At 41.8% G+C, this 22386-nt stretch overlaps 2 protein-coding genes and 1 long non-coding RNA gene across 4 annotated transcripts in view; 1 reads left to right on the plus strand and 2 right to left on the minus strand.

The window, feature by feature from the left end:
- The window catches only part of LOC113034965 (VPS10 domain-containing receptor SorCS3-like), a 59716-nt gene that overhangs the window by 32668 nt on the left and 4662 nt on the right, over window positions 1-22386 (plus strand). For both annotated transcript variants that reach the window (XM_080287561.1, XM_026190164.2), the window contains exons 11-26: window positions 660-762; window positions 2272-2348; window positions 2444-2535; window positions 3321-3428; window positions 11041-11158; window positions 11280-11413; window positions 12002-12115; window positions 12700-12871; window positions 15018-15204; window positions 15470-15603; window positions 15973-16096; window positions 16408-16520; window positions 16744-16878; window positions 17526-17625; window positions 18456-18561; window positions 18650-18810. In XM_080287561.1, the coding sequence (XP_080143687.1) occupies window positions 660-762; window positions 2272-2348; window positions 2444-2535; window positions 3321-3428; window positions 11041-11158; window positions 11280-11413; window positions 12002-12115; window positions 12700-12871; window positions 15018-15204; window positions 15470-15603; window positions 15973-16096; window positions 16408-16520; window positions 16744-16878; window positions 17526-17625; window positions 18456-18561; window positions 18650-18810 (1978 nt within the window). The remainder of the gene's footprint in view (window positions 1-659; window positions 763-2271; window positions 2349-2443; window positions 2536-3320; window positions 3429-11040; window positions 11159-11279; window positions 11414-12001; window positions 12116-12699; window positions 12872-15017; window positions 15205-15469; window positions 15604-15972; window positions 16097-16407; window positions 16521-16743; window positions 16879-17525; window positions 17626-18455; window positions 18562-18649; window positions 18811-22386) is intronic.
- On the minus strand, window positions 3607-10136 carry LOC145419798 (uncharacterized). Its single transcript, XM_080288312.1, has 2 exons — window positions 4003-10136; window positions 3607-3682 (listed from the first exon to the last, which is right to left on the minus strand). Exon 1 carries the CDS (start codon window positions 10134-10136, stop codon window positions 4236-4238), a length of 5901 nt encoding a protein of 1966 aa, XP_080144438.1. The 3' UTR covers window positions 3607-3682; window positions 4003-4235.
- On the minus strand, window positions 10287-10848 carry LOC145419557 (uncharacterized). Its single transcript, XR_013900849.1, has 2 exons — window positions 10683-10848; window positions 10287-10362 (listed from the first exon to the last, which is right to left on the minus strand). It is a non-coding gene; the product is annotated as an uncharacterized LOC145419557 (long non-coding RNA).

Here is a 22386-nt window from a genome sequence, read left to right on the forward strand (position 1 = left end):
TTAAGTCACAGAGTGTCATTGCATTACATTTTAGGGGTCTAGACTTTCCATTAACCTCTGAAACTGTAGTCAAACAGGACTAATGAAAGTTAGATTGCACTGAATTACATTATGTGGCTGTGGTGTTTTTCAGCAGGTATGATGTTCACCTAATCCAGTCAATATGTTCTTCAGAGACCATTTAAAATCATGTACATTCCTCAATTAATAGCAGGCTATAGTCTTTCTGTGTGTCTTACAAATGACCACTATGCTCTCTTCTGTTTCCTGACCCCCTCCTCCAACTTCAGCCGTATGAAAAGCCTTATTGATGTTTTTCGGTACGCTTTATTCGGGGAGATGAGTGAAATGATTTGAATCAATTTTGCCATTTTTATCAGTGCATCTTGGGGAATTTTAATTACATGCCTTGTTTGCTTTAGAATGAAACAATTCAAATGCCCTCTGTGTCCCCTCAGCCATTTCTTTTTTTTTCTCCTAGCAGAGGAGATGAGAGGAACAAAGTATCTTTGTTTTATAAATGGTGTCTGGAAATGTTAACACTTTTCGCTCAACGGGAAGAATAGTTTGAAAGCCGAACTAATTATAATTGCTGCTGTTAAGATCTGAGATATATATTGTTTCAACTTGTGCTGTATTTGAATCCGTTTTGTTGACAGCCATTTTGCTCACTGCATCTTCAACTGGAGATGTCAGAGAATCCTTACACATCCGGACCAATCACCAGCAAAAAGTCTGTTCCAGGAATCATTGTGGCTACAGGTAGAGTTACATTAGGACATGAATTTAAGGTGCTGTGCAAAAGGCTTGAGTCTCCTCTCATTTTTTAAATAATTTGATAGAAAAATAGGAGATAGATGCACTGGAGAACTGAAACGTGCACATTTATATGGAAATTAAATATAGAAGCACAGAGTTTGTACAGTTCATTTGAGCTTGAAAGTCAGTAGTTGATTTGAACTTCAACAAAGTCTGAGCTCTGTTAGGCAAGCTTCCTTATCATTTCCTTAAGTATTATAGAGGAATTCTTCTCCAGGTTTCTTCTTTCGACGTTGGCTGCCTTTTGTTCCATTCTCTGTCAAGATGATCCCACATGGCTTCACTAATGTTGAGGCCTAAGATTTAGGGAGGCCAATCCATGGCTGATGGTATTCCACGGTCTGTTTTTTACCCAGGTATGTTTTTTTTATATTGACAGTGTGTTTGGGATCACTGTCATGCTGAAAAATGAAGCCGTTGTTTTCCAGACACTTTGCGGATGGTGTTGCATGGTGAATTGAAATGTGTACTTTTCTGTGTTCATAATTTCATCAGTTTTGAGAAGATCCTCAATGCTGTGGTAAACCATTACAGAGTCTCCACCATGTTTTACAGATTAGTATAAGACACTCAGTGTAGTACCTCTCTCCTGACCTCCTCCATACATGTTGATAATATTGAGAATTTGAGGAGATGAGAGGAATTTGAAACAGAAACTTCATATCACTCAATTTCACTGGTAAGTGTCATTGCTATCCAGACCCATTCAGGTGTCGCGTAATTTTGACAAACCTCAGGCTTTTCTCCCTTTTTCATTTACTACTTTATACCTGTCAAAATGTGTTATCTTTGACATTTTTTGTAGATTCAACTAAAGAACTCAGAATAAATTGCATGATATTGTGACAAAATTGCTAACGATAATAGTTTAAAATTGGTTCCTTGCTTCCACTGATGTGGAGACACAACGGTGGTTCATGTTTTGGGTAAGATATTTGTTTTATTGCTGAAAATGGTCAGGCACAAAAACTGGACTGAAAAGGAGAACGATTGCAGCCAATGTCCAAAGGAAATCTATGAAATACCTTCAGACAGCCTGGAGAACTATCGCTGAAGACCCCTATAAAAATTGCAAGACAGTCCCGTATCCTCTGCAGCCAAATATAAAGCAATGAGCCATGGCTCAAGACTTTTGCACAGTATTGTAGCTATTCATTGTTTTTCAGGTAAATACATTGTAGCAGTTCAGCTAACACACAATTAATCACACAGTGCCCTCTTTATGTCATTGAAGTCAAATATGAAAACTTCTCAGGCTAAATCTGATATTTCAGGTGAGATGATTAGATCAGGCTAAATCGTAAACTGTCATTTTCCTGCAGTGGAAAATGAGAACGTACATAGCTTCTGAGTGATTTCTATCAGCTGATTGTGCACATAGGTGAGTTATGAGCTATAGTGAGTCTTTGCTATGTAAATGCTGACTGAAATTATGCATGTTTTTGGACTCAGGGAATATTGGAACACAGCTGTCCTCCGCCAACCTTGGGATGTTTATAACATCTGACGCAGGAAATAGCTGGAGACAGGTGACATCCATGACACGCTTTGCATGGTTACCTTAAAGAATGGTGCTGCCTAATAAAATGAGCAAATGTGTCTCTTTTTCAAATTTACGATTCAGATTTTTGATGAAGAGTACAACGTTTGGTTTCTTGACAATGGAGGAGCTTTGTTGGCGGTATTGCAAGCAGCGGCGCCAATTCGACACTTATGGTAGGTATAAGCTTCTTCAGTAATCTCTAATCCCATAAATACTGTAGATAGAAACTGTAGGTGTTGGGGTTGTAGTGGGAAATTACACGAGTGCAATTTTGTTTGGGGGGTGCTGCATATGATTATATTTAATGTTTTAAAATGCTGATGGGCCAAGTTTGCATGATTATTGTATTGGTGCTGCAGCTTCAGAACCGTCAGAGTTATTTCCAGCGGAAGAGAGTCTGTTACAGCTTTGTACTCGTAGTTGGATATGATGGTTTGAGTGCTTTTATGTAAATGAGGAGTAGAGCAGGGTGGAAATATGAGACTCAGAATGCCCTCATAAGTCCCTCATATTGTGGGAGCTCTGTAACACTATCTACTTTGATGTCCCTGCACACTACAGCCCTGTCAAATGTGATTAAGCTCCGAGAGAGGTGATTTGAAACCCCCCAAATCTATTTCTAATGTTACAACCTGAGTCATATCTCTCTTTTCTGTTGTCACCTTCAAAAATCTACCTGGGCCAAGGAACATTTGTTCTATTGTTCAGTCTGTTGTCAAGATAATTTTTCACATTGAAGAGAATTCAAGGTGCTTCATTTTTCACCCGCGGCAAAAGCTAAATGAACTCAAATCTTTTATCATATTTCTTTGTTCTTGCTTTTTGTTTCTGTAACCTGTGTGCTTGTGATGTTTAATGTTACACGCACAGAGAAAACAATGATTTTATCTACTACAGCTAGATAAACAACGGTAGGTAGATATTCGTCCACTGACAGTTGTTGTCTTCCTTTACGCAGGATCAGTCTAGATGAAGGAAAGAAATGGGACCGCCACAGCTTCTCCTTGGCTCCTCTGTATGTGGATGGAGTTTTAATGGAGCCAGAGTCTGACAATCATATTATCACGTAAGGAGACACATGGGTAGCGTCCAAGAGGAATAGAACAATATCAAATCTGAAGAATTAACTCTTGTTGAACTGGACATGTGTGTGCTTAATAGACTGGCAAATTACAGCAGGATTTTCCTATCCTCGGTCAGAAGGCACAGGTGACTTATATGATGAAAGAGAGGGTCCACAGCAATGATAATTAGGGTTCTTTTAATCCAAACATCTCCAGAAGTGAATTCGTGTGAGTATATGTATATGTGTGTGTGGTTCTGTAAAATAACAGAAATTACAATTAGCAAACAATTAAAGTCAACCAAACTGGTCTAAATAATACAGAAAGGGTTGAACAGAAATGACTAAACACCACCCCCTGGTGGACACAAATGGGCTGCTGCACAGGGATAGACTCCATCTTTACTTTGGGCAGCTCAGTTCACAAGGGTAGCGCCATTTTGGTCAAATCAGCGTGAATATACAGTGTCTCGTGGCTACACGAACAGCTGGAAAACTCTACTAAGCATCACCCAATGTACATAGCTAAGTATATGATAAGTTACAACCATAGAACAAACAAATACAAGGCACTTACTTATCATTCACGCACACGCACTACACATGTTCAGTACAACAGCCCAGCTCCACCAGCGCTATCAAGGTGGACCAGCGCAAACACAAACAAGGGATGGAAGGAATGTACCATCTTAGCAGTGGTTAGAGGGGGTCCGTGGAACAGTCTATATACACAAATCACAGGGGTTTTCTACAGCCGCCCCCTAATGTGTATAGCACATTAGTAAACATCAAAAACCCATGTGAGTATAACTAAGGACGTTCAGCTGACAGTTCAGGTAAAATGATAAGTTTTGACACAGGCCGTTGGTATTTATGTTCCCCAATAGCGACTTCAGCTACTCGCACCTGTCCATCCGGGCTGGGAAACACCTGTGTTACCTGTCCTACGGGCCAGGAAGCCCGTGGGAGCTGATAGTCCGCCACCATGACAGTCTGTCCCACTTTCAAAGGTGGAGTAGTCTGGTTCCACTTCTGGCGAGGCTGCAGTCCAGGCAGGTAGCGCTGAATGAACTGAGTCCAGAACCGGTCCGCTATGACTTGGCTGTGACGCCATTTTCGCCTTCCAAGTTCTTCTCTGGTGCCATATACTGCCTGGGGAAGGGAAGCATCGCGCCGCCCCATGAGCAACATATTTGGCGTGATCGGGTCAACATCTGCAATATCCGAGGAAACGTATCCCAGTGGCTTGGAATTAAGTATGCCCTCTACTTCAATAAGAACAGTAAGCAACAAATCCTCTGGCACCGCTTGACCTTTGAGGGCAACTTGAAGTGCAGATTTGACTGAACGGATCTCCCGTTCCCAGGCTCCCCCAAAATGTGGAGCATGCGGAGGGTTGAAGTGGAAAGTGATGCTCTGTTCACTGAGCTTCTCCTGCAGTCGTGGCTCCATCACTTTGAATGCCTCCTGCAGCTCTCTGTCTCCTCCTCTGAAATTGGTGCCCTGATCACTCAGTATTTCAAAGGGTTTTCCTCTTCGAGCAATAAATCTGCGCAGAGCCATGAGAAAGGAGTCAGTGTCCATACCAGTGAGAAGGTCGAGGTGAATGCAGCGGGTCGTAAGGCATTTAAATATAATGCCCCACCGTTTTTCTTGTCTCCTGCCTATCTTTATAGTGAAAGGGCCAAAACAGTCAATTCCTGTGGACCAGAATGGCGGCTGATTTAATCGCAAGCGGGTAGCAGGGAGATCAGACATCTTCGGTGAAACAGGCTTGGCTCTCCACTTCTTACACTCCAAACAGCGATACTGATGCTTCCTTATGGCCTGTCTGCCTCTTAAAATCCAATACCTGCGTCTCAATTCGGCAAAGACACGTTCTGGGCCAGGATGCAGGAGACGTGTATCATAGTCTTTGATGATGAGCTGAGTAGTAGGATGGTCTGGTGACAACACGATAGGATGCAGAGTGTCAACATCCATCTGCTCTGCTCGCCGGAGGCGTCCACCTACTCGTATGAGGCCAAGCTGACTGTCATATTCGGGAGAAAGGTTGCTCAGTCTGCTGTCTTTGTACACCTCTTTCCCAGATTTAAGGGTGTGTACTTCAACAGGGAAGCTTTCTTGTTGCGCCTGTTTGAGAATTTGAACTTCTGTCTCTAGTCGTTGTGCTGCTGACATAGGGAGGCCAGCCGCCCCGTGAGAAGACAGGTGGGAGGCCTGCACCAAATCAGCCCAGGTGTTGTATGCAGGATCAGACTGTGCCAAATCTGTAGTGACACAGGCACAGAAAGCTGATTTCTTTAACTCAGTATTATCTTCAGTGTCTGTACTCACAGTAGGTCGTGCTGGCCACTGCTCAGATGCTTGTCTCAGGAAGGGGGGCCCATCCATCCACTGGCTAGGTTTTGACAGCTCACGTAATGGTTTTCCCCGGGTGATGTCATCTGCTGGGTTCAAAGCCGAGGGGACATACCTCCAGCTGGCGGCCTCAGTCAGTTCCTGTATTTCGGCAATACGAGTACCTACAAACACTTTATAGTGACAGGATTCGGACTGGATCCAGTTCAACACAGTGGTAGAATCGGTCCATAAAGTAGTCTCACTAATGGGCAGAGTAAGCTCACTGAGGAGGAGTCTAGACAGTTGTGCCCCAGCCAGTACAGCACACAGCTCTAAATGGGGAATTGACAGTTTCTTGCGGGGAGCTACACGTGATCTGGCCATGATAAAGGCAGTGTGGACCTCATGTTCTGCCGATTTAAATCTCAAATATGCCACTGCTCCGTAAGCACTCTCTGACGCATCACAGAATACATACAGCTGGAAAGTTCCCTCTTGGGTTGCTGGGGCTATGTAGCATCTAGGCAGACAGATTTCTTGTAGATACTGTAACTCACTCACCCACTCTTGCCACCGCTGGAGTAACTCGCCCTCGATGGGATCATCCCAGTTCCTGTCATTCTGCCACAGACGTTGAACAATAACCTTTGCCCGGGTCGTGAAGGGGATGATGAAGCCCAGTGGGTCGTATTGAGAGGCGAGGATGCTGTAGATATTTCTCATGGTTGACTCCTGAGGAACCACTGGCCGACATCTGTAGGCAATCTGGTCTGTGGAGCAGTGCCATGCCAAGCCTAAGGTTGGTTCTTGGGGATCTGGTTGGTGTTCAGTCAACCACAGCTCGCAGGTAGGGGACTTTGCTTCAGAGGGGAGATGAGCAATGGCCTCTGGGTAGTTACTTGCCCACTGTCGGATTTCGAAACCACCAGTAGATAGCAACTCTCTGATGTTATCGACAAGTGGTCGTGCCTGCAAAGCAAAGGGCAGAGATTGCAAACAGTTATCGACATAAAATGAGCGCAGCACTGAGTCTAGTACTTGTTCATTGCCATCTTTATGATCCTGCACATGGCGCTGAAGGGCATACGTGGCACAACAGGGGCTGCATGTGGTTCCAAAGGGCAGGACACACCACTCATAAATGTCAGGGCTCCGATCTCTTTCCATATCTCTCCACACGAATCTCAGCAGGGGCCGGTCATGCGGAAGAAGCCGCACCTGATGGAACATACCTCGTATGTCCCCACTCACAGCAACAGGGTGCTCCCTAAATCTCAACAGGACACCTATTAAGGATGGACCGAGAGTTGGACCTGGTAGCAGCTGATCGTTAAGACAGTCTTGCCTATATTGGAAGGAACAGTTGAAAACTATCCTAGGCTTATTGTTATGATGCACAATATGATGGGGAATGAACCAGGATTCATCTGTGAGGTTTGCCTCTTCAGGAGTGAGTTTTCTTACATAACCTGCTTGTTCCAGTTTGTGTATTTCTGCATTGTACACAGCCGCTAGATCAGGATCTTTAATCAGGCGCTTCTCTGTGGACCGAAGGAGAGCCATCACTGCGTCATGGTCAGTTCGTAGTTTAGTGGAGTCTCTGCGGCGGAGCAGAGGAGTAGCATAACGAGCTACTCCATCCACCTGTACACGTTCTGTGGTTTTCTGCAGTAACTCCAGTGCCTCTTTGTCTTGTTTAGAGCGAGTTACCTCTTTCTCTGATCGAAAGGGGAGCACATCTAACTGCCACAGCTTCTCAACATTCTGTCTTAGCGCTTGAGAGGGAGATGGTAACAGGGATGTGTGCAGACATGAAGCTTCAGTAGGTAGATGTAGAAAGGTAGCTGGTCCCTGGATGGCCCAACCGAGGTTAGTGTTGACAGCAACAGGGCTGCCTAGTGGACCGACTTTGACAGGTGACAGAGGGGTGATGAGCTGGACATTATCTGAGCCTATAAGAAGCATAGGCTGCACATCCTTAAATGCTTTGATGGGAACGTCGGCCAGATGTGGATATCTCTGACGGAGTATGTCCACTGGGCAGGATTGTTTTGCCAGATTAAGTTCTTTAGCAGTGCAAACACGTCTGATGTGATGTTTGATTTGGGGAGAGCTGGGTGCACTCAGTTCAAAAGAAACGGATGCGCCTTGTAACTGTGACACCTCCTGCCTGATGGTTCGTAGTTTGAGGGACTCCTCAGTGATATTTAATTGCAGGTAATGAACCGCTGCAGATAAAACAATAGTCCGCTCTGATCCATCGTCAAGAATGGCATAGGTGGACAGAGATCGCCCATTGTTGTGGAGGGTAACTGGGACCACTTTAAGCATGACTCTGCCTGAATGAGTGACTTGGTCCAAATACACCATGCTGGAGGCTGTACTCAATGTCAGGATACTCTTGTTTGGGCGAGAGGCAGCTTCATGAAGGATCTGCAGGTGTTGTTCTCCACAGGTGGCACAAGGTTTCTTCAGATTGCAACTGTCAGGCTGGTGACTCCGACCACATCTCCAGCATCTCTTATTGTCATTAATCCATGTAATAATCTGTGTAGTACTCAGCTTACTGAAGTCAGAACAGGAACTCAAGTAATGTTCTGTACTGCTACAGAAGGGGCAGTAGGGCTTAAATTTCTCTCTTTTCTTCCCTTTCATAGGTTCTTTACTGTCAGTAGGGGCTGAAGTGGTATTAGCCGTCGGTGTTGTAGGCTTGTCAGTGCCATAGTAGACTGATGAGGATGTCTTTAATGGTCGTGATGACTTGTCTCTACGATCTGAGCGGGGTTTATCAGATATGTAGCTTTCTGTAGCCCTTCGTGATATCTGTATGGCCTGTGACTTCCTCTCCAACCACTGTGCAAAGTCAGGGAGAGTATAGGTGTTAGCTGAGTCACTCCGCAAGATGCCCTTTGCAAGACAATATTCAGCAAAACTGTCTTGATAGGAGAAAGGGAGTTTACTCAAAAGCCTGTCCACATGGGAACCACACTCTAGTTCGCTCTTAGCAGCTCCTTCCATGGAGTTTAGTAGTCCCACCAAACTACTAACTGATAGAGCAAAGTCTTCAAACCCCTGTGCATCTCCAGCTTTCACTGTGGGAGCTCTCAAAATGTTGTTAATTTCACCTTGGACTAATTGGCGTGGTTGTCCATAGCGCTGCTGTAGAGCCTGCATTGCTTTACTGAAGGGCATAGTGTCATGCACATACCTCTTTGCAAGCTGAAACGCAGGAGGAAACTTTAGATGATCCAGAAGTACTTGGAATTTGTAATCCTCAGACAGGTGTGGGTGTGGTCCCAAAACTCCATCCAGACCTTTCTTCAGTAGCAGGAAATCACTCTCTTTTCCTGTGGTGAAGCGGATCAGGTTGGGTTTTGGGATGCCATAAGAAGAGGAAATAGCCATCTCCATCAAGTTCGGTCTCTGAGAGGAAAGCAGAGATGAGGAGTGTTGTGGGCTGCTCTGAATTACATCATGCTGTGAACTGACAGGTGCAGCTGGAGCAGGATGCCGATAGGTATACTGTGAGCTAACAGCAGGTGGCAGCACTGGTGTAACGTATGGCTGACTGAGAGGTGGGCCTGAAGTCCAAGGCGGATAACCTGGAGAGGGCATGCCAGGCGGCAGCGTGACAGGGTACTGCATAGTGCCAGGGATACTAAACTGAGCAGCACTGTGTGGCACAGACCACTGTGGGGTTGATGACTGCCAATTCAGGTCTCTTTGCTGATACCAGGGAGGATGTGGCTGTTCTGTTGCTGTAGATGCAGACCGGGGTACCACTGGTGTTGGCTGAGCAGCTGATGGCATGGAAGAGTGGACGTATAGAGGGGACTGAGGAATAGGTCGGTTGACAGGGAGAGTAGGAGCTGTTGACTGTAATATTTGAGGGTTATCAACATGATGAGCTGTGGAAGGGGAGGTCTGCTGTACAGTATGAAACTGAGGGCCAGGTATTACTGGAGATATGGGGGGGATGTTTTCTAGTCCGCCCATAGGAGGAGCTTGTGTAGGATTATTATCCACAGTTAGTAAAGGCATACTATGGCTCCGGACCTGGGTTTGTAACTGTACTTGGGGGGTTCTTTGGCCAAAGTTCAAAGACACTTGTATAGCGCTCTGTATCTCCCTCATCTGCTCCTGTACCTGGGTAACACACTGCTCCATCCTCCTTATTCTCTCCATCTCTGGTGAGCCATCGATGCCAGCGATTTGGTGTATTGGAGTAGCTGCGTTAGTGTTCGGTGGAACTGGGTTAGTCGGCTGTGGGGGATAGGTCCAGATGAAGTCATCCAGATATCTTGGAGCCCTATGTGGTCTCCTTTGCCGGGCACCTTGTTGTTCTTCATCATATTGGGATGCCGCCATGTTAGGAAATGCTGTAATTACTCCGGCTCGAAGGACCACTTGAACTGGACATGTGTGTGCTTAATAGACTGGCAAATTACAGCAGGATTTTCCTATCCTCGGTCAGAAGGCACAGGTGACTTATATGATGAAAGAGAGGGTCCACAGCAATGATAATTAGGGTTCTTTTAATCCAAACATCTCCAGAAGTGAATTCGTGTGAGTATATGTATATGTGTGTGTGGTTCTGTAAAATAACAGAAATTACAATTAGCAAACAATTAAAGTCAACCAAACTGGTCTAAATAATACAGAAAGGGTTGAACAGAAATGACTAAACACCACCCCCTGGTGGACACAAATGGGCTGCTGCACAGGGATAGACTCCATCTTTACTTTGGGCAGCTCAGTTCACAAGGGTAGCGCCATTTTGGTCAAATCAGCGTGAATATACAGTGTCTCGTGGCTACACGAACAGCTGGAAAACTCTACTAAGCATCACCCAATGTACATAGCTAAGTATATGATAAGTTACAACCATAGAACAAACAAATACAAGGCACTTACTTATCATTCACGCACACGCACTACACATGTTCAGTACAACAGCCCAGCTCCACCAGCGCTATCAAGGTGGACCAGCGCAAACACAAACAAGGGATGGAAGGAATGTACCATCTTAGCAGTGGTTAGAGGGGGTCCGTGGAACAGTCTATATACACAAATCACAGGGGTTTTCTACACTTGTGTTGATATAAACAAGGAAAGGTTCAACTGATTAACTTAGACTTCTAATCAAGAGGAATTTTATGTTGCCTGTTAACATTAATGACAGACTTCAGATTGCAGGTGCTGAATATGATATCAGAAAACTGCGTGTCTATGTCTCAAGATAATCTTGCTTTTCTTATGCATCATCTTTCAGTTTCTTTGGGCACTTCAGCCATCGGTCAGAGTGGCAACTGATTAAGATTGACTACAAAGGCCTCTTTAGCAGGAGATGCATGGATGGAGATTATCAGACATGGTACCTGCACAACAAGGTAACAGGATTATTAATCACTTCTGATTTATTAACGATTCGAGCGCGTGTTTGCACATTTGTTTCTTTCAGACTTGTGAAAAAGAAGACAAGCTTTTTTTCTTTCCTTCTTTGCGATATAGGGAGAGCTCTGTGTGATGGGTGAGAAGCAGATCTATATGAAGCGCAGGCCAGGCAACCGTTGCATGCTGGCCCAAGACTATTCCAGGATCTATTCCTCAGAGCCATGCCCCTGCACAGCTTATGATTTCGAATGGTAATGGCTTGTATTCAGTGTTCCTAGCAGGGAATATATTGTAACTCACTTTTTTTTTTTATCCCCAGTGACTCTTAATTTCTTTCATCACATGTTTACCAAACAGCCTCTCTACTTTGAACATCTAATTCAGTTGTGTGTAATTAGGGCTGTAATAAAAGAACAAAAGTATCAGTTTGCAGAACTTCATAAGGCTTAATATCCCTCTTACACGGCATATTTACAGAATAACCAATATGACTCTGTTCATCGGATATAATTATAGTTTGAAAAATATGGATCGGAGTTAAGAACTTTTCATCGCGCTGCTGTGATTTGCATAATGTCAAGTGACTTATTAGAATTCAATTAATAATGGATCGTTAAATGAATTTTAAATATCTTTTATCCATCTGTCTGAAATTCTGTTTGATCCCACATGTCTGACAATCATGTCTCTAGTTATGGTCTTAAAATATGCCATGAAGCTCCAAATGCAAAGCATTTGCCCCACTACAAAAGCGTGGATAGCTAGATTACTCTGAGTAGCAGTGTTTATCATTTCATGAAGTTTTTTTTGCTTTGTTTTGTTTTGCTTTGCTTTGGCAGTGATTATGGATGGGAGCGCCAGGCAGATGGGAATTGCTCCCCTGCTTTTTGGTTTAATCCAAACGGTGCGGCTAAAAGCTGCAGCACCAGCCAAAGCTTCCTAAACAGCACAGGGTAAGTGGCCCCCAATGTTCAGTCCATCACAAAACAATATCCCATTACACCTTTTTTGTCATGTTGTGTAGTACATAAACAGAAAATAATAGTTTACTTCCTATTGGTTGAGAAATAGGGCTCGGAGGGCCCAATCTGCATTATTTCCCAATTCTAAAATATATAATAATTCATAATGTATAATAATTCAAAACAGGTTTTTGGTTATGAAGCTTTTTTACATTCAGGAAACTGACAAAATTAAGTGTGCTCATAGAGGTCTGTATTTCAGCCTGCCAAATGCACAGTATGTGCTGTTGCTGGGTGCTATTTTCCTGCACTAAATTGCAGAAATAAAACTGAGGAGCATCTTCCAAGCGGAAATAAATAAAAAATAAATGTGATAGTGGTGAACAAAGAAAAAAAATCTTTTGGGAAAAACATTTTTTTCCCCTCTTTTTGTAAATAGCTGTGAGCTCTATGAAAATTTACTGGCACTTAACAGTTAAGTCTTTATGTTTTTTGAAAACTGGTAAAACATGTATCTAATGCTGGGTTCTGTTATGCGATGTGACAATGCTCTTTACTTACTCTATGCTCAAAAGGTATCGGAAGGTTTTGTCCAATAATTGTAAGGAGGCAGGGAGGAATGTGTACTCGCCCAGGAGGCAGCCGTGTCATCCCAGAGCACCCCGGGGCCTCCAGCTGTCTACCAGTCAGGGAGAGCTCAGTTCCCCTGTTGGAAGCAACGTTACTTTTATGGTCTCCCTCAATGAGGTGAGTTATTACACCTAAAAGTCACTGCAGTGTAAGAAGAAGCAGATATTGCATAATGAACCAAACCCAGGCTAGTGCTCTCCTGCTTTTTTTTTCCTAATTCCTAAGCTAAATGAATGACTCATTTACTTTTCTCTTGCTGTTATATAGAAGTGAGGATGTTATGTTGAATACTTTTCCATTTGTGTGTGGTAGGAGGTGGTAGGAGCAAATTTTAAAGAAAAGATCTGCTCAAGTGCCCATTAAATCAGACATGCTATGTCCTCTTTTTCAGCTACTATATTTTGTTGTTTAAATATAATTTATGGTGACAAACTGAACCTCCTATTAAAACCTGTAAGAAACAATGTGCCTTGCTGGAGATGGACACATTTACAAAGGATGTTATTCTCAATTAATGATGGCCTACAGGCTAGCATAAATGATCTGAAATAATGAGGGACGTAAAAGATGTAAAAGAAAAATGTGAAAACTGGTTTCAGAGTTGATTGTAATAATAAAAAACTTTACTAAATGGCGCTGACAATCAAGGTCACCTTACAAAACATAATTAATAGTAAATTATGCAACAGAGAGGACAGCAAATAGAACAACTGATGTACAGTTGATTCCAGAAAGGAAACGTATATAAGCTTGTTTAAAAAGATAAACAAAGCAAAAAACGGAGGGGCTGGGAAAGCTGCATGTTACAATATCATGATGTGAAAGGCAATAGGATCTGCATCAGTTCAGATGAGTTTAAGAGATTGAAGAAGCTATTTGAGCTGATGTCGTCATCGTCTGCCAGAAAACAGCATCGGATTCCAGATGTCGTCCATCGGTCTGGCTCGCTCGGCGGGAACTGGGAGCCTACGAGGAATCATCATCCAGTTCTCCATGAGGCACGACTGAGATTCATTTTGGAGGAGAGAGAAAAAAAGAATATAATAGCCAGTGATAGAAAAGACCACATAAAAGGAAGGAAGACGGTTTCTTAATTTCTTCCGAGGTGTTCATTGTTTCATTTTCCTAACCCTAACCCAAAGAAAAGAACGTCGATTTAAGCCCCCTCCTCCACTACCCAGAATTGGATAAGCAGTTGCAAAAATGGATGGAACTGGAAATGATGATGGTAGTTATCAACCTCATTTAAAAGTAATCTGAAATCTCAAATTATTCTCAGGAATATTTTGTAAGACTTCTCTTCTGGGAAATATGTATTGATTTTTTCAAAAGACAAATGCAGAAAAGAGAAAAGTGTGATATTCAAAATACTAATATATACAACGTTGATCTATTTATGACTAATATATTCACAGCAGCACATTACTGCACCAAAAACCAGATCTGAATGCAATGTGTGTACCTTGTAGGATTTACATAGATTGCCCAAAAACTTGAACGGCTTTAACTCGAAGGTTATCAAAAAAAACAATCTTTAGCCTGAAAAATGGATGTATTTATGAAATATCACCTCAAACATTGTTTTTCCTTGTTCCCTGTTCCACTCAAATTTACCTCTTTTAACATAACATAGATTTGCACCTCTTTGTAAGTTCATTAAATGTAAGAAAAAGAAACAATTTGAGGTTAGTTAAGGAAGAAGTTAGTCCTGAGATCTTATTGTTAACTAATTTAATTGGAACTAGATTCTTCTGAAATGCCTGACAGGGTGTTGCTGAATGTTTTTAAAGTGCAATTTTTCATAGCTTTGATCACCACAAATGAAGTTTATTTGATCTTTTGTTTCAGCGTGGCATCTCACTACAGATAGCTCAAAGCCTGAGTAATAAAACCAAAAGTTTGTTGTTAAAGTTTCTGTAATTTGTATGAAAAACACTTTGGTGATGGCAATGTGTCTGTTTTTGAGTGATCAGCTGGAAAAATGACACCAGATTATAAACTCCTCCATCTTACTTTGGGACTCTTTCATGACCTTTTTTGCCTCTGCGTCTCTCTTTTCACATTTCTGCTTGTTTTCTCTGCTGAATTTCTGTCTTTTTCCATTCATATTCACCTTCAAAGTTTTTATGACACAGCCTATATGACATCTCAGCTCCAGCACTTCAGCGGCAGACTGATCGTTCTTCCCTTGCATGTGGTCCAAGTGAAAGTATCCTGACCTAAGCCATGATGACAGATGCTATGTAATACCATCTGTCCACAGGGAGACTCGCTGAGGACCAGCATCCAGCTAGACTTTGGAGATGGCATCAAGATCACGTACTCTAACCTGAGCAGGGCGGATGATGGCATCAAGCACATCTACAAAACGACTGGGATTTACCGCGTGACAGCTACTGCAGAAAACAGCCAAGGATCTGACAGCAGCACACTGTTTTTACACATCACCAGTATGTGAATAAGAAACATCATTACTGATTCCTGAGGCTGTGCAGATAGCATAAACCTCTTTTCTTTCATGGATAGTCACGTTCCCGCTGAATTGCATTTCAGTCATGGTTTTACTACTTTTATGCATTTTAACCTTGGAAAATGCAAAAGCACACACCTGAAGCTAAATGTACATCAACTGCGATCACAATAATACTTTTCTTGCTGGCTGCATTCATTCGATGCATGTATGGATATATGATGGCGTATTTGTCATCGCCGCAGGTCCACTAGAGCGGGTGTATCTCTCCGCTCCCATTGTAGCCGTCAGAGGGAAGGAGGCTAATCTGACTGCAGTGGTTTGGCCGAGCCACACCAGAACATTGACCTTCTTCTGGTGGTTTGACAACAGCTCTGAGGTGAGACGCTTCTCCTCCTCCACCTCCTCCCACCATTCTTCTATACACACAAGGCATTTATCCTTTTTACTGCTGCTTTTTTCCCCATCTTCCCACTCCTCCCTTGATGTCTTTGTGCTCTTGTTTGTAATCTGAAAGTGTAAATCTACACAGATCTCCCCACAAATCATGGAAAAAGTGACAGTATGTGACTGCCCTGTGCCATTCTGGAGGATCCAGCTTGGATGGTTGATTATATTTGCCTGAGATTGATTGTGTTCAGCGCAGCATCCCCTCATTATACAGTAGATATACGTAGTGTTCTATATTCAGCCATGAGGATGCAGCTTTTTCTGTGCATTTCTCTGTGTTTTTCCTTTTGAAATCCAGCCCATTATAACCTTGGAGGGAAGCATCTCACACACATTTCAGAGCGAAGGAAAAAGCAAGGTCACGGTCCAGGTTGCTTCTGGGAGCACTGTAATGCAGGATTCAAAAGTTACAACTGTTAAAGGTGAGTGGGGGAGACAGTCTTCAAAGCACTTTAATTGGAGAGATGCCTGTTACATGAATATGCAATATGCTATCTCAGGGAAAGTGTGATGCCTCTCGGTCAGCGCTGCAAGCTTCGCCACGTTGATGTCAACGTGGACTTATCTAATGAATAAAATGTCACGGTATGCGAACACGAAATCTCGAGGAGCAATTAACTTCAAGGCAGATGTTGCCAAATGAAAAAGGACAAAACTGCACATCAGATTAATCAAAACCTAAACTAGAAGTAGCGTTAATATTCTAACAGACATTACTTCACCTTTTTTCCAGAGTTCTTCAGGTCACTGCTGTTGTCGTTTTCGCCAGCGCTTGATGAGCACAATCCTGACATCCCCGAATGGAGGGAGGACATAGGCCGTGTGGTGCGGACAGCTCTATCACAGGTACATCAGTTCCTAAGAGATCTTTCCTGCAGTTGACAGCGAACACCAATGGCTTTCAGGGTCATTACTATTTTATACGGGTGCGCTAAAATGACACAGCAGTCATGATGTTTTGTAACCCATGTGTTCTTCTTTTATTTTGTTTAGGAGACACATTATTTAGTGTGAATTTAGCCTTCAGAGTAAAGCCATACCTGGCTGTCGTGTTTTCGCGTCACTGCAGGTGTCTGGGATTCATGAAGATCAGCTGCTGGTATCTCTGTATCCAGGGCTTCCAACTACAGCAGAGCTCTTTATTCTGCCTGATGAGCAGACATCTACTGAGCACAAGAGTGGGAGCGAAGCGGCTCTTGAGATGGTAAGAGCCACAATAATGTAGATCATGTCAGCTTTTATGTAGAGCTGCTGTTTCCTGGACATTAAAGATACATTGTATTTATATTTATGCTAGATATTTAAGAGGACCTAAAGGCTGTTAATAGGATAATAAGACTGTTTGTTCATATGGCATGTTTCCATAGTTGGTATTTATTTCTTCTGTTTTCCTTCTTCTTCTTTTAGCGTATCCCTAGCATCCTCCTCTGTCACAAAAGCACTTGCACGTCCTCCTTCACTACATCCTCAGTAAAACTCTTAACATCTTCAGTTCTGCCACTTCCATCTCAGGCTCCTGTCTTTTTGTCAGAATAGTTGATTTTTATTTCTTTTTGTTAAATGATCTTGAGCAAAAGCTTTTGAGCTCACAAAAGATCCGCAGACTGCTTATTTTGCTAGGACTCAAACAAAGTAAGTGCAAAACGCAAGACAAATGCACTGAAATGTGTTAATTATCGGGCGAATCTTTGAACAATGGAGAGAGCCAGTCAATGGCGCCACCGGCCATTATGCTAAGCTGAGCTAATTATTGCATCAATCTTTTCTTTTCCAAAAATGTCTTGCTTGTTCATGAAATTTTAATGTAAACCTTTGTGTTTTCTGTGTGTTTTTGTTAAAATCCTGTGACAGATATCAAATATTTTTGTCACTGCACTGAACCAAGGCCTGATCCAGTTTGAACTGAAAGCTGACATTCGCATTATTGTGTACATGACTCAGCAAACTCTGGGTAAGTTTTCAGCAGTCGTTACATTGAAACCCTTTTAGAGATATGTGAAAACAAAACACTCAAACAGGCCCTAGGCTTATTTTACGGCAGATTAATACAGCATGTCTACAGATCCACAGAGCATTAGATAAGATGTGTCTTCGTTAGACTGGTTTGACATTGAATTTTAACAACGCTCTGAAAAAATAAAGCACGGCAAAGACAAAGTGTTTCCTGAGAGACGGACAATGCTGTATATCACAGGATTTAAATATCCTTCACAGAGTGCCAGTTTTGCACCTGAGGCTATGAGACAGTAGCTCTCTTTGAAGTCAGCCAATCAATCACATGATTGACAAAGCAGGTGTTTGATATGCACGGGAAATTCACAGGGTCACCGGGTCATTAGCATATCGTAAAAACGTGTCGATCACCTCGCGTGTCTTTACCCTTTTCATCCACCAATGGATCTGTCTTCATTTGTGTCTGCATACAAAGGTCTGGGTTGCCTTTAAAATGATCGGGAAAGGTCAAAGACTTCATAGGCTTCTCTGTGACGGGGAGAAAGATGGGCAGTGAGAGGAAATACTTTGAATATTGCATCTCAGCATTTATAAAGCCATGACTATGCATAAGCTACTGCTGCATGCAGTATGAACCCTGGAGAGAAGCAGTGGACCTCCTAAAGGTGCTTTTTATGCCCTGAGGGGATAACATGTAGGGATATGCTCTTCATGACATTGGGTAATGAAGTAATATCCTTGGAATAGGACATGGTTTAGGAAAAAGTAATGAGTTTAACACATATTATGTAAAAAGTTTGGTGCTCATTTATGGTGTTTGGCTTTCAGCACCACTTGTGGACTCAAACTCACTTCCCAGTGGGTCGGCCATGCTGATGCTGCTCATCGTGGTGTTTGTTGGTTTAGCTGCATTCTTCATCTACAAGTTCAAAAGGTATGTTTACTGAGATAACGAAGTAAATACTGTTGAACTCACTTGATAATCAAAAGCTAATCATCTTTATTGCTCTGCTGTCTCTTAGGAAAATCCCTTGGGTCCACGTTCAGACTGAGGACAGCCATGAGAAGGATCCAGAAGTGATAAGCACAGTCGGTCAGAATGACACCATGTCCAAGGTCAAGCTCAGTGAGTTTCCCTCCCAGAAAGAACTCATGGAAAAAGAGCTGGAGGCGAGGAACATAGGTAATCCTTTCAAAATGCCTTTACTGCAGGCAAACTGTGACTGTGTTGTTGAAAAATGTGCTGTAATTATTACTAATGGAGTAGTGACATAAAATCTACATTCTAATGAGGCTGCACTACTGTGCAAAAGTTGTGAGGCATCCCTCTTTTCTATATATGTTGCTTCCAAGTACCCATGCTATGTCTAATTTTTTTTAATGGTCAGGAGCAATAATTCTCCAGGCTTTCTGAAGGTCTTTCAAAGTTTTTCTTTTGACATTGGTTGCTTTTTTACTTATTTTCAGTGCAGCTCTTGTACCTGACCATTTTCAGAGTATTTTCATGAACCACTTAACACTGAGGTATAAATCATTTAACCTTAAAAAGGCTCTTGGCTTACAGAATTAACAGTGTTGTATCTACACATCACAGAAAACCTAACAAAGAACCAATTTTAAATTGTATTGTTTGGCACTTTGTTAGCCTGTCAAAAAATGTAATTTGTATGAAAAATGTTAACAATATAGATTGAAAAACACAAAATATTACTTTTTGCAACAACAAGGTGATTCTTATGGTGCTATTAGCAAAAAACCTGGCAGATTGCAGCGATCTGTGCAGTGTATCCTTAAAAAAAGTTGAGGAAACTGGTCTCATGGAGTAATCAGTCCACATTTGAAGTTTTCTGTTCAAATCATAATCAATATGAATGGAGGAGGTCAGAAGTGAGGTACAACAGTGAGTGTCTACAGGATAGAAAAAGCACAAATTGAAATAGTAGCAGTCACAGATTGGCCTCCTCAGAGTCCAGATCTCAACATTATTGAAGGATTTTGGGATCATCTTGATAGAGAACAGGAACAAAAGGCAGCCAACATCCAAATAAGAGCTTTGAAAGTCCTTCAAGAACCCTGGAGAACTATTCCTGAAGACTACTTAAAGAAATTACAAGAATGCTGCTAAGAGAGTTAAAGATGATCAGGTCAAATATTCACTTTCAAGCTTGTTCCAATTGTGCAAGCTCTGTTTCTGCCTTACATACTGTATTAACATGTTAGATCATATATTTCAATAAAATGCTGGACCTACTTTATGTTAAAACATAGTGTGTAAACATATAGTATAAATGTCAAATAGTCAAGTACAGTATAAGTTCCCCACGAATGTACTTTGTTGCTTTCAATCATTGAAGAGACAGTGTATCATGATGCAAGCTTTTATTTCAGGCCCACATTAAGAGTATATGAGAACCTACTGTGATTATTTTTTAATGTAATAATATGTATTTTATTAATACGGGGTTTAAAGGCTGAATGTTATTGTAAAAGACAGATGCTGATTAACTTTTTATTGCCCTAAAAAACATCACTGAGCATTTGAATAAATCTGAAATTTAATATAGCGTAGACTCAAAATACGAGGATGTTCTTTTTGCTCTTATTTAAAATGGCATGTTTTTTATTTTTTTAGTGAAACTACTCAAAAATACATTAGAATTCAGTGCGTGTCTGAGGTGCTGCGACGTCTTTATCAATGCTGTGTGTCATATTTTTGCAATTTGCACAGCCCGAGCACAACTGCAGCATCTGCACAGAAACCAGATATCACCATGACAAGTTAACTTTTTGATTGCTATGCTTGACATCCGCTGTGATGTCTTTTAGATGAGAACTATTCAGTCCCTGCAGACGGTGTGGACTGTTTGACAAAACTAGCATTGCAGTGCTCCTGACACAGACATGTGGGCTGCAGGCCTTTTTTCTGGTCACTCAGCACTTTGGCTGTTCTTCATTTCTCAGCTGTTTCAACCAAGTCCTTGCTGATCTGAAACAAATTGACTCCTTTTTAGTTGCTTTCGAGAGTGTTTATTTAGAAAAGGGCAGAGCAGCATGGGGCCTTTAATCTGTGGCTCGCTATGCTAAATGAATTTACAACCTGCTGCTTAAAGATTTCATTAGTACTCATCAGCTTGGTTTGATTTTCATGTATTCCAATTCTGGCTGAGATATAAATGTTCCCAGAAAGCTGAGTCTGCTGTATTCGGTTTTCACTATTTTACAGGAACGTTATAAAGTCTACCATCTGTTAGTCCAAGTCGCTGTTCAGCTTACTGCAGGATTAATATGATTGTTCATCTGTTTTGAGTATTGCCATCGATGATTTACCTACACAATTTTGTGAACTCTTTTTAAAAATGTGGAATAAATAGAGCACATTTGTTATACAGTACTGAACCTTCCATGTCTTGTAAGGCAGGTCTTCCACCAGCCAGTGGGAAATATTTCCTTAGAGAGTTTAATTTAATTAATGTGTGGGTTCAGTGATTTTATGTGTCCTCACTTTAGTCCAAATATCCTTACATGCTTTAAAACGAAGAAGAATCTCTTATCACTGGTAGCTGTCACAATGCCGCTGAAGCTATTAAGTAAAATTACAGTCAGAATTCATGAAGGTTAAAAGGAAGATTTGAATGTTTCAAGCAGTATCTGACAGACTTAAATGAACATTTTTTTGGCAGCTTAGTTAAGGACTTTCATTTGATATATGTTAATACTAAATGATTAAAATGACAGCTCATATGGGCTCCGTAGAAAATTACAGTTGAGTTGAAATGGGGATTAATTATGCTGGAAAGGGGATTCATGTATGATACATTATACAAGACAGGAAGTTGTCAGGACCAGTCTTCCTAGCAATCAACTAAGGAAGACAAGTTAGAATTCTCTGATTAGCATTTGTACGTACAAAATTGATGCTGTATGTGGAAAAAGGAAACTGTTTTTGAAAGGAGGATGAGGCTTGTACTGCATGTAACCTCCAAAAATTACACCTGAATTCACTAGACTCAGTGTAGGAGTATCAAATGTCATCTCTTGGTCAAAGAGACAAAACACTGAAGCAGTAACTTTTGAAGAGCACCTCTCATTCGGCTACATAATTGGTCACAGCTATCAGTCTCGGGTGTATCCTGCATGTGCTCCATTGATGGTTACTCTTAAGTGACATCCTTAAATCGATTCTGAGTTGTTTTCTAATAATAGTGTGTCAAAAGGCAATGTGACAGGACAGCTTGAAAGGTGTTCTTATTGATGAACCTACAGAGAATTAACCTCTGACTCTGCAGCTCCCCTCAGCTTTGCAGGGCTTTACAGTGGACTTAACCTTAGCTATGCAATCTGCAACTAGCATGTTGAGTCCACTGTTATTGTGAAAAGCTCTAAAAACACCAGCAGCTCAGCACCAAACAGCAAGTAGTCAAGATTAAAAGTTAGATGGCAAAAATACTGAGACATTTTGCAGCTATAAAAACTTTATAGGAGACCAAACACAGAGCTGAAAGAGGGGATCGTGTTATTTTGTAACAACTGGTTGTGCAAAGTAACATGTTTACTGAAAAACAATTGGCCACATAAATCTGAACAGATCTGTATATTAATTATTTTTGCTTTCCAAAGCAACCACAAAAATGGTTCATTGCAGCTTCATTAGTAATGTTTGTTATGTATTGGTCTGAAATAAAATAGAACCATCTAGATTTGAAACAAAACCTAACTAGAATAAGAATCATTTGATATAGAAATGGAAGTTAACATGTCT

Source organism: Astatotilapia calliptera, chromosome 13 (assembly GCF_964374335.1).
Source record: "Astatotilapia calliptera chromosome 13, fAstCal68.1, whole genome shotgun sequence".
Taxonomy (NCBI): Eukaryota; Metazoa; Chordata; class Actinopteri; order Cichliformes; family Cichlidae; genus Astatotilapia; species Astatotilapia calliptera.

What these genes read in the sequence shown, in the direction of transcription:
- LOC145419798 (XM_080288312.1), bottom strand. Translation starts at nt 10,136, where the DNA reads ATGGCGGCATCCCAATATGATGAAGAACAACAAGGTGCCCGGCAAAGG.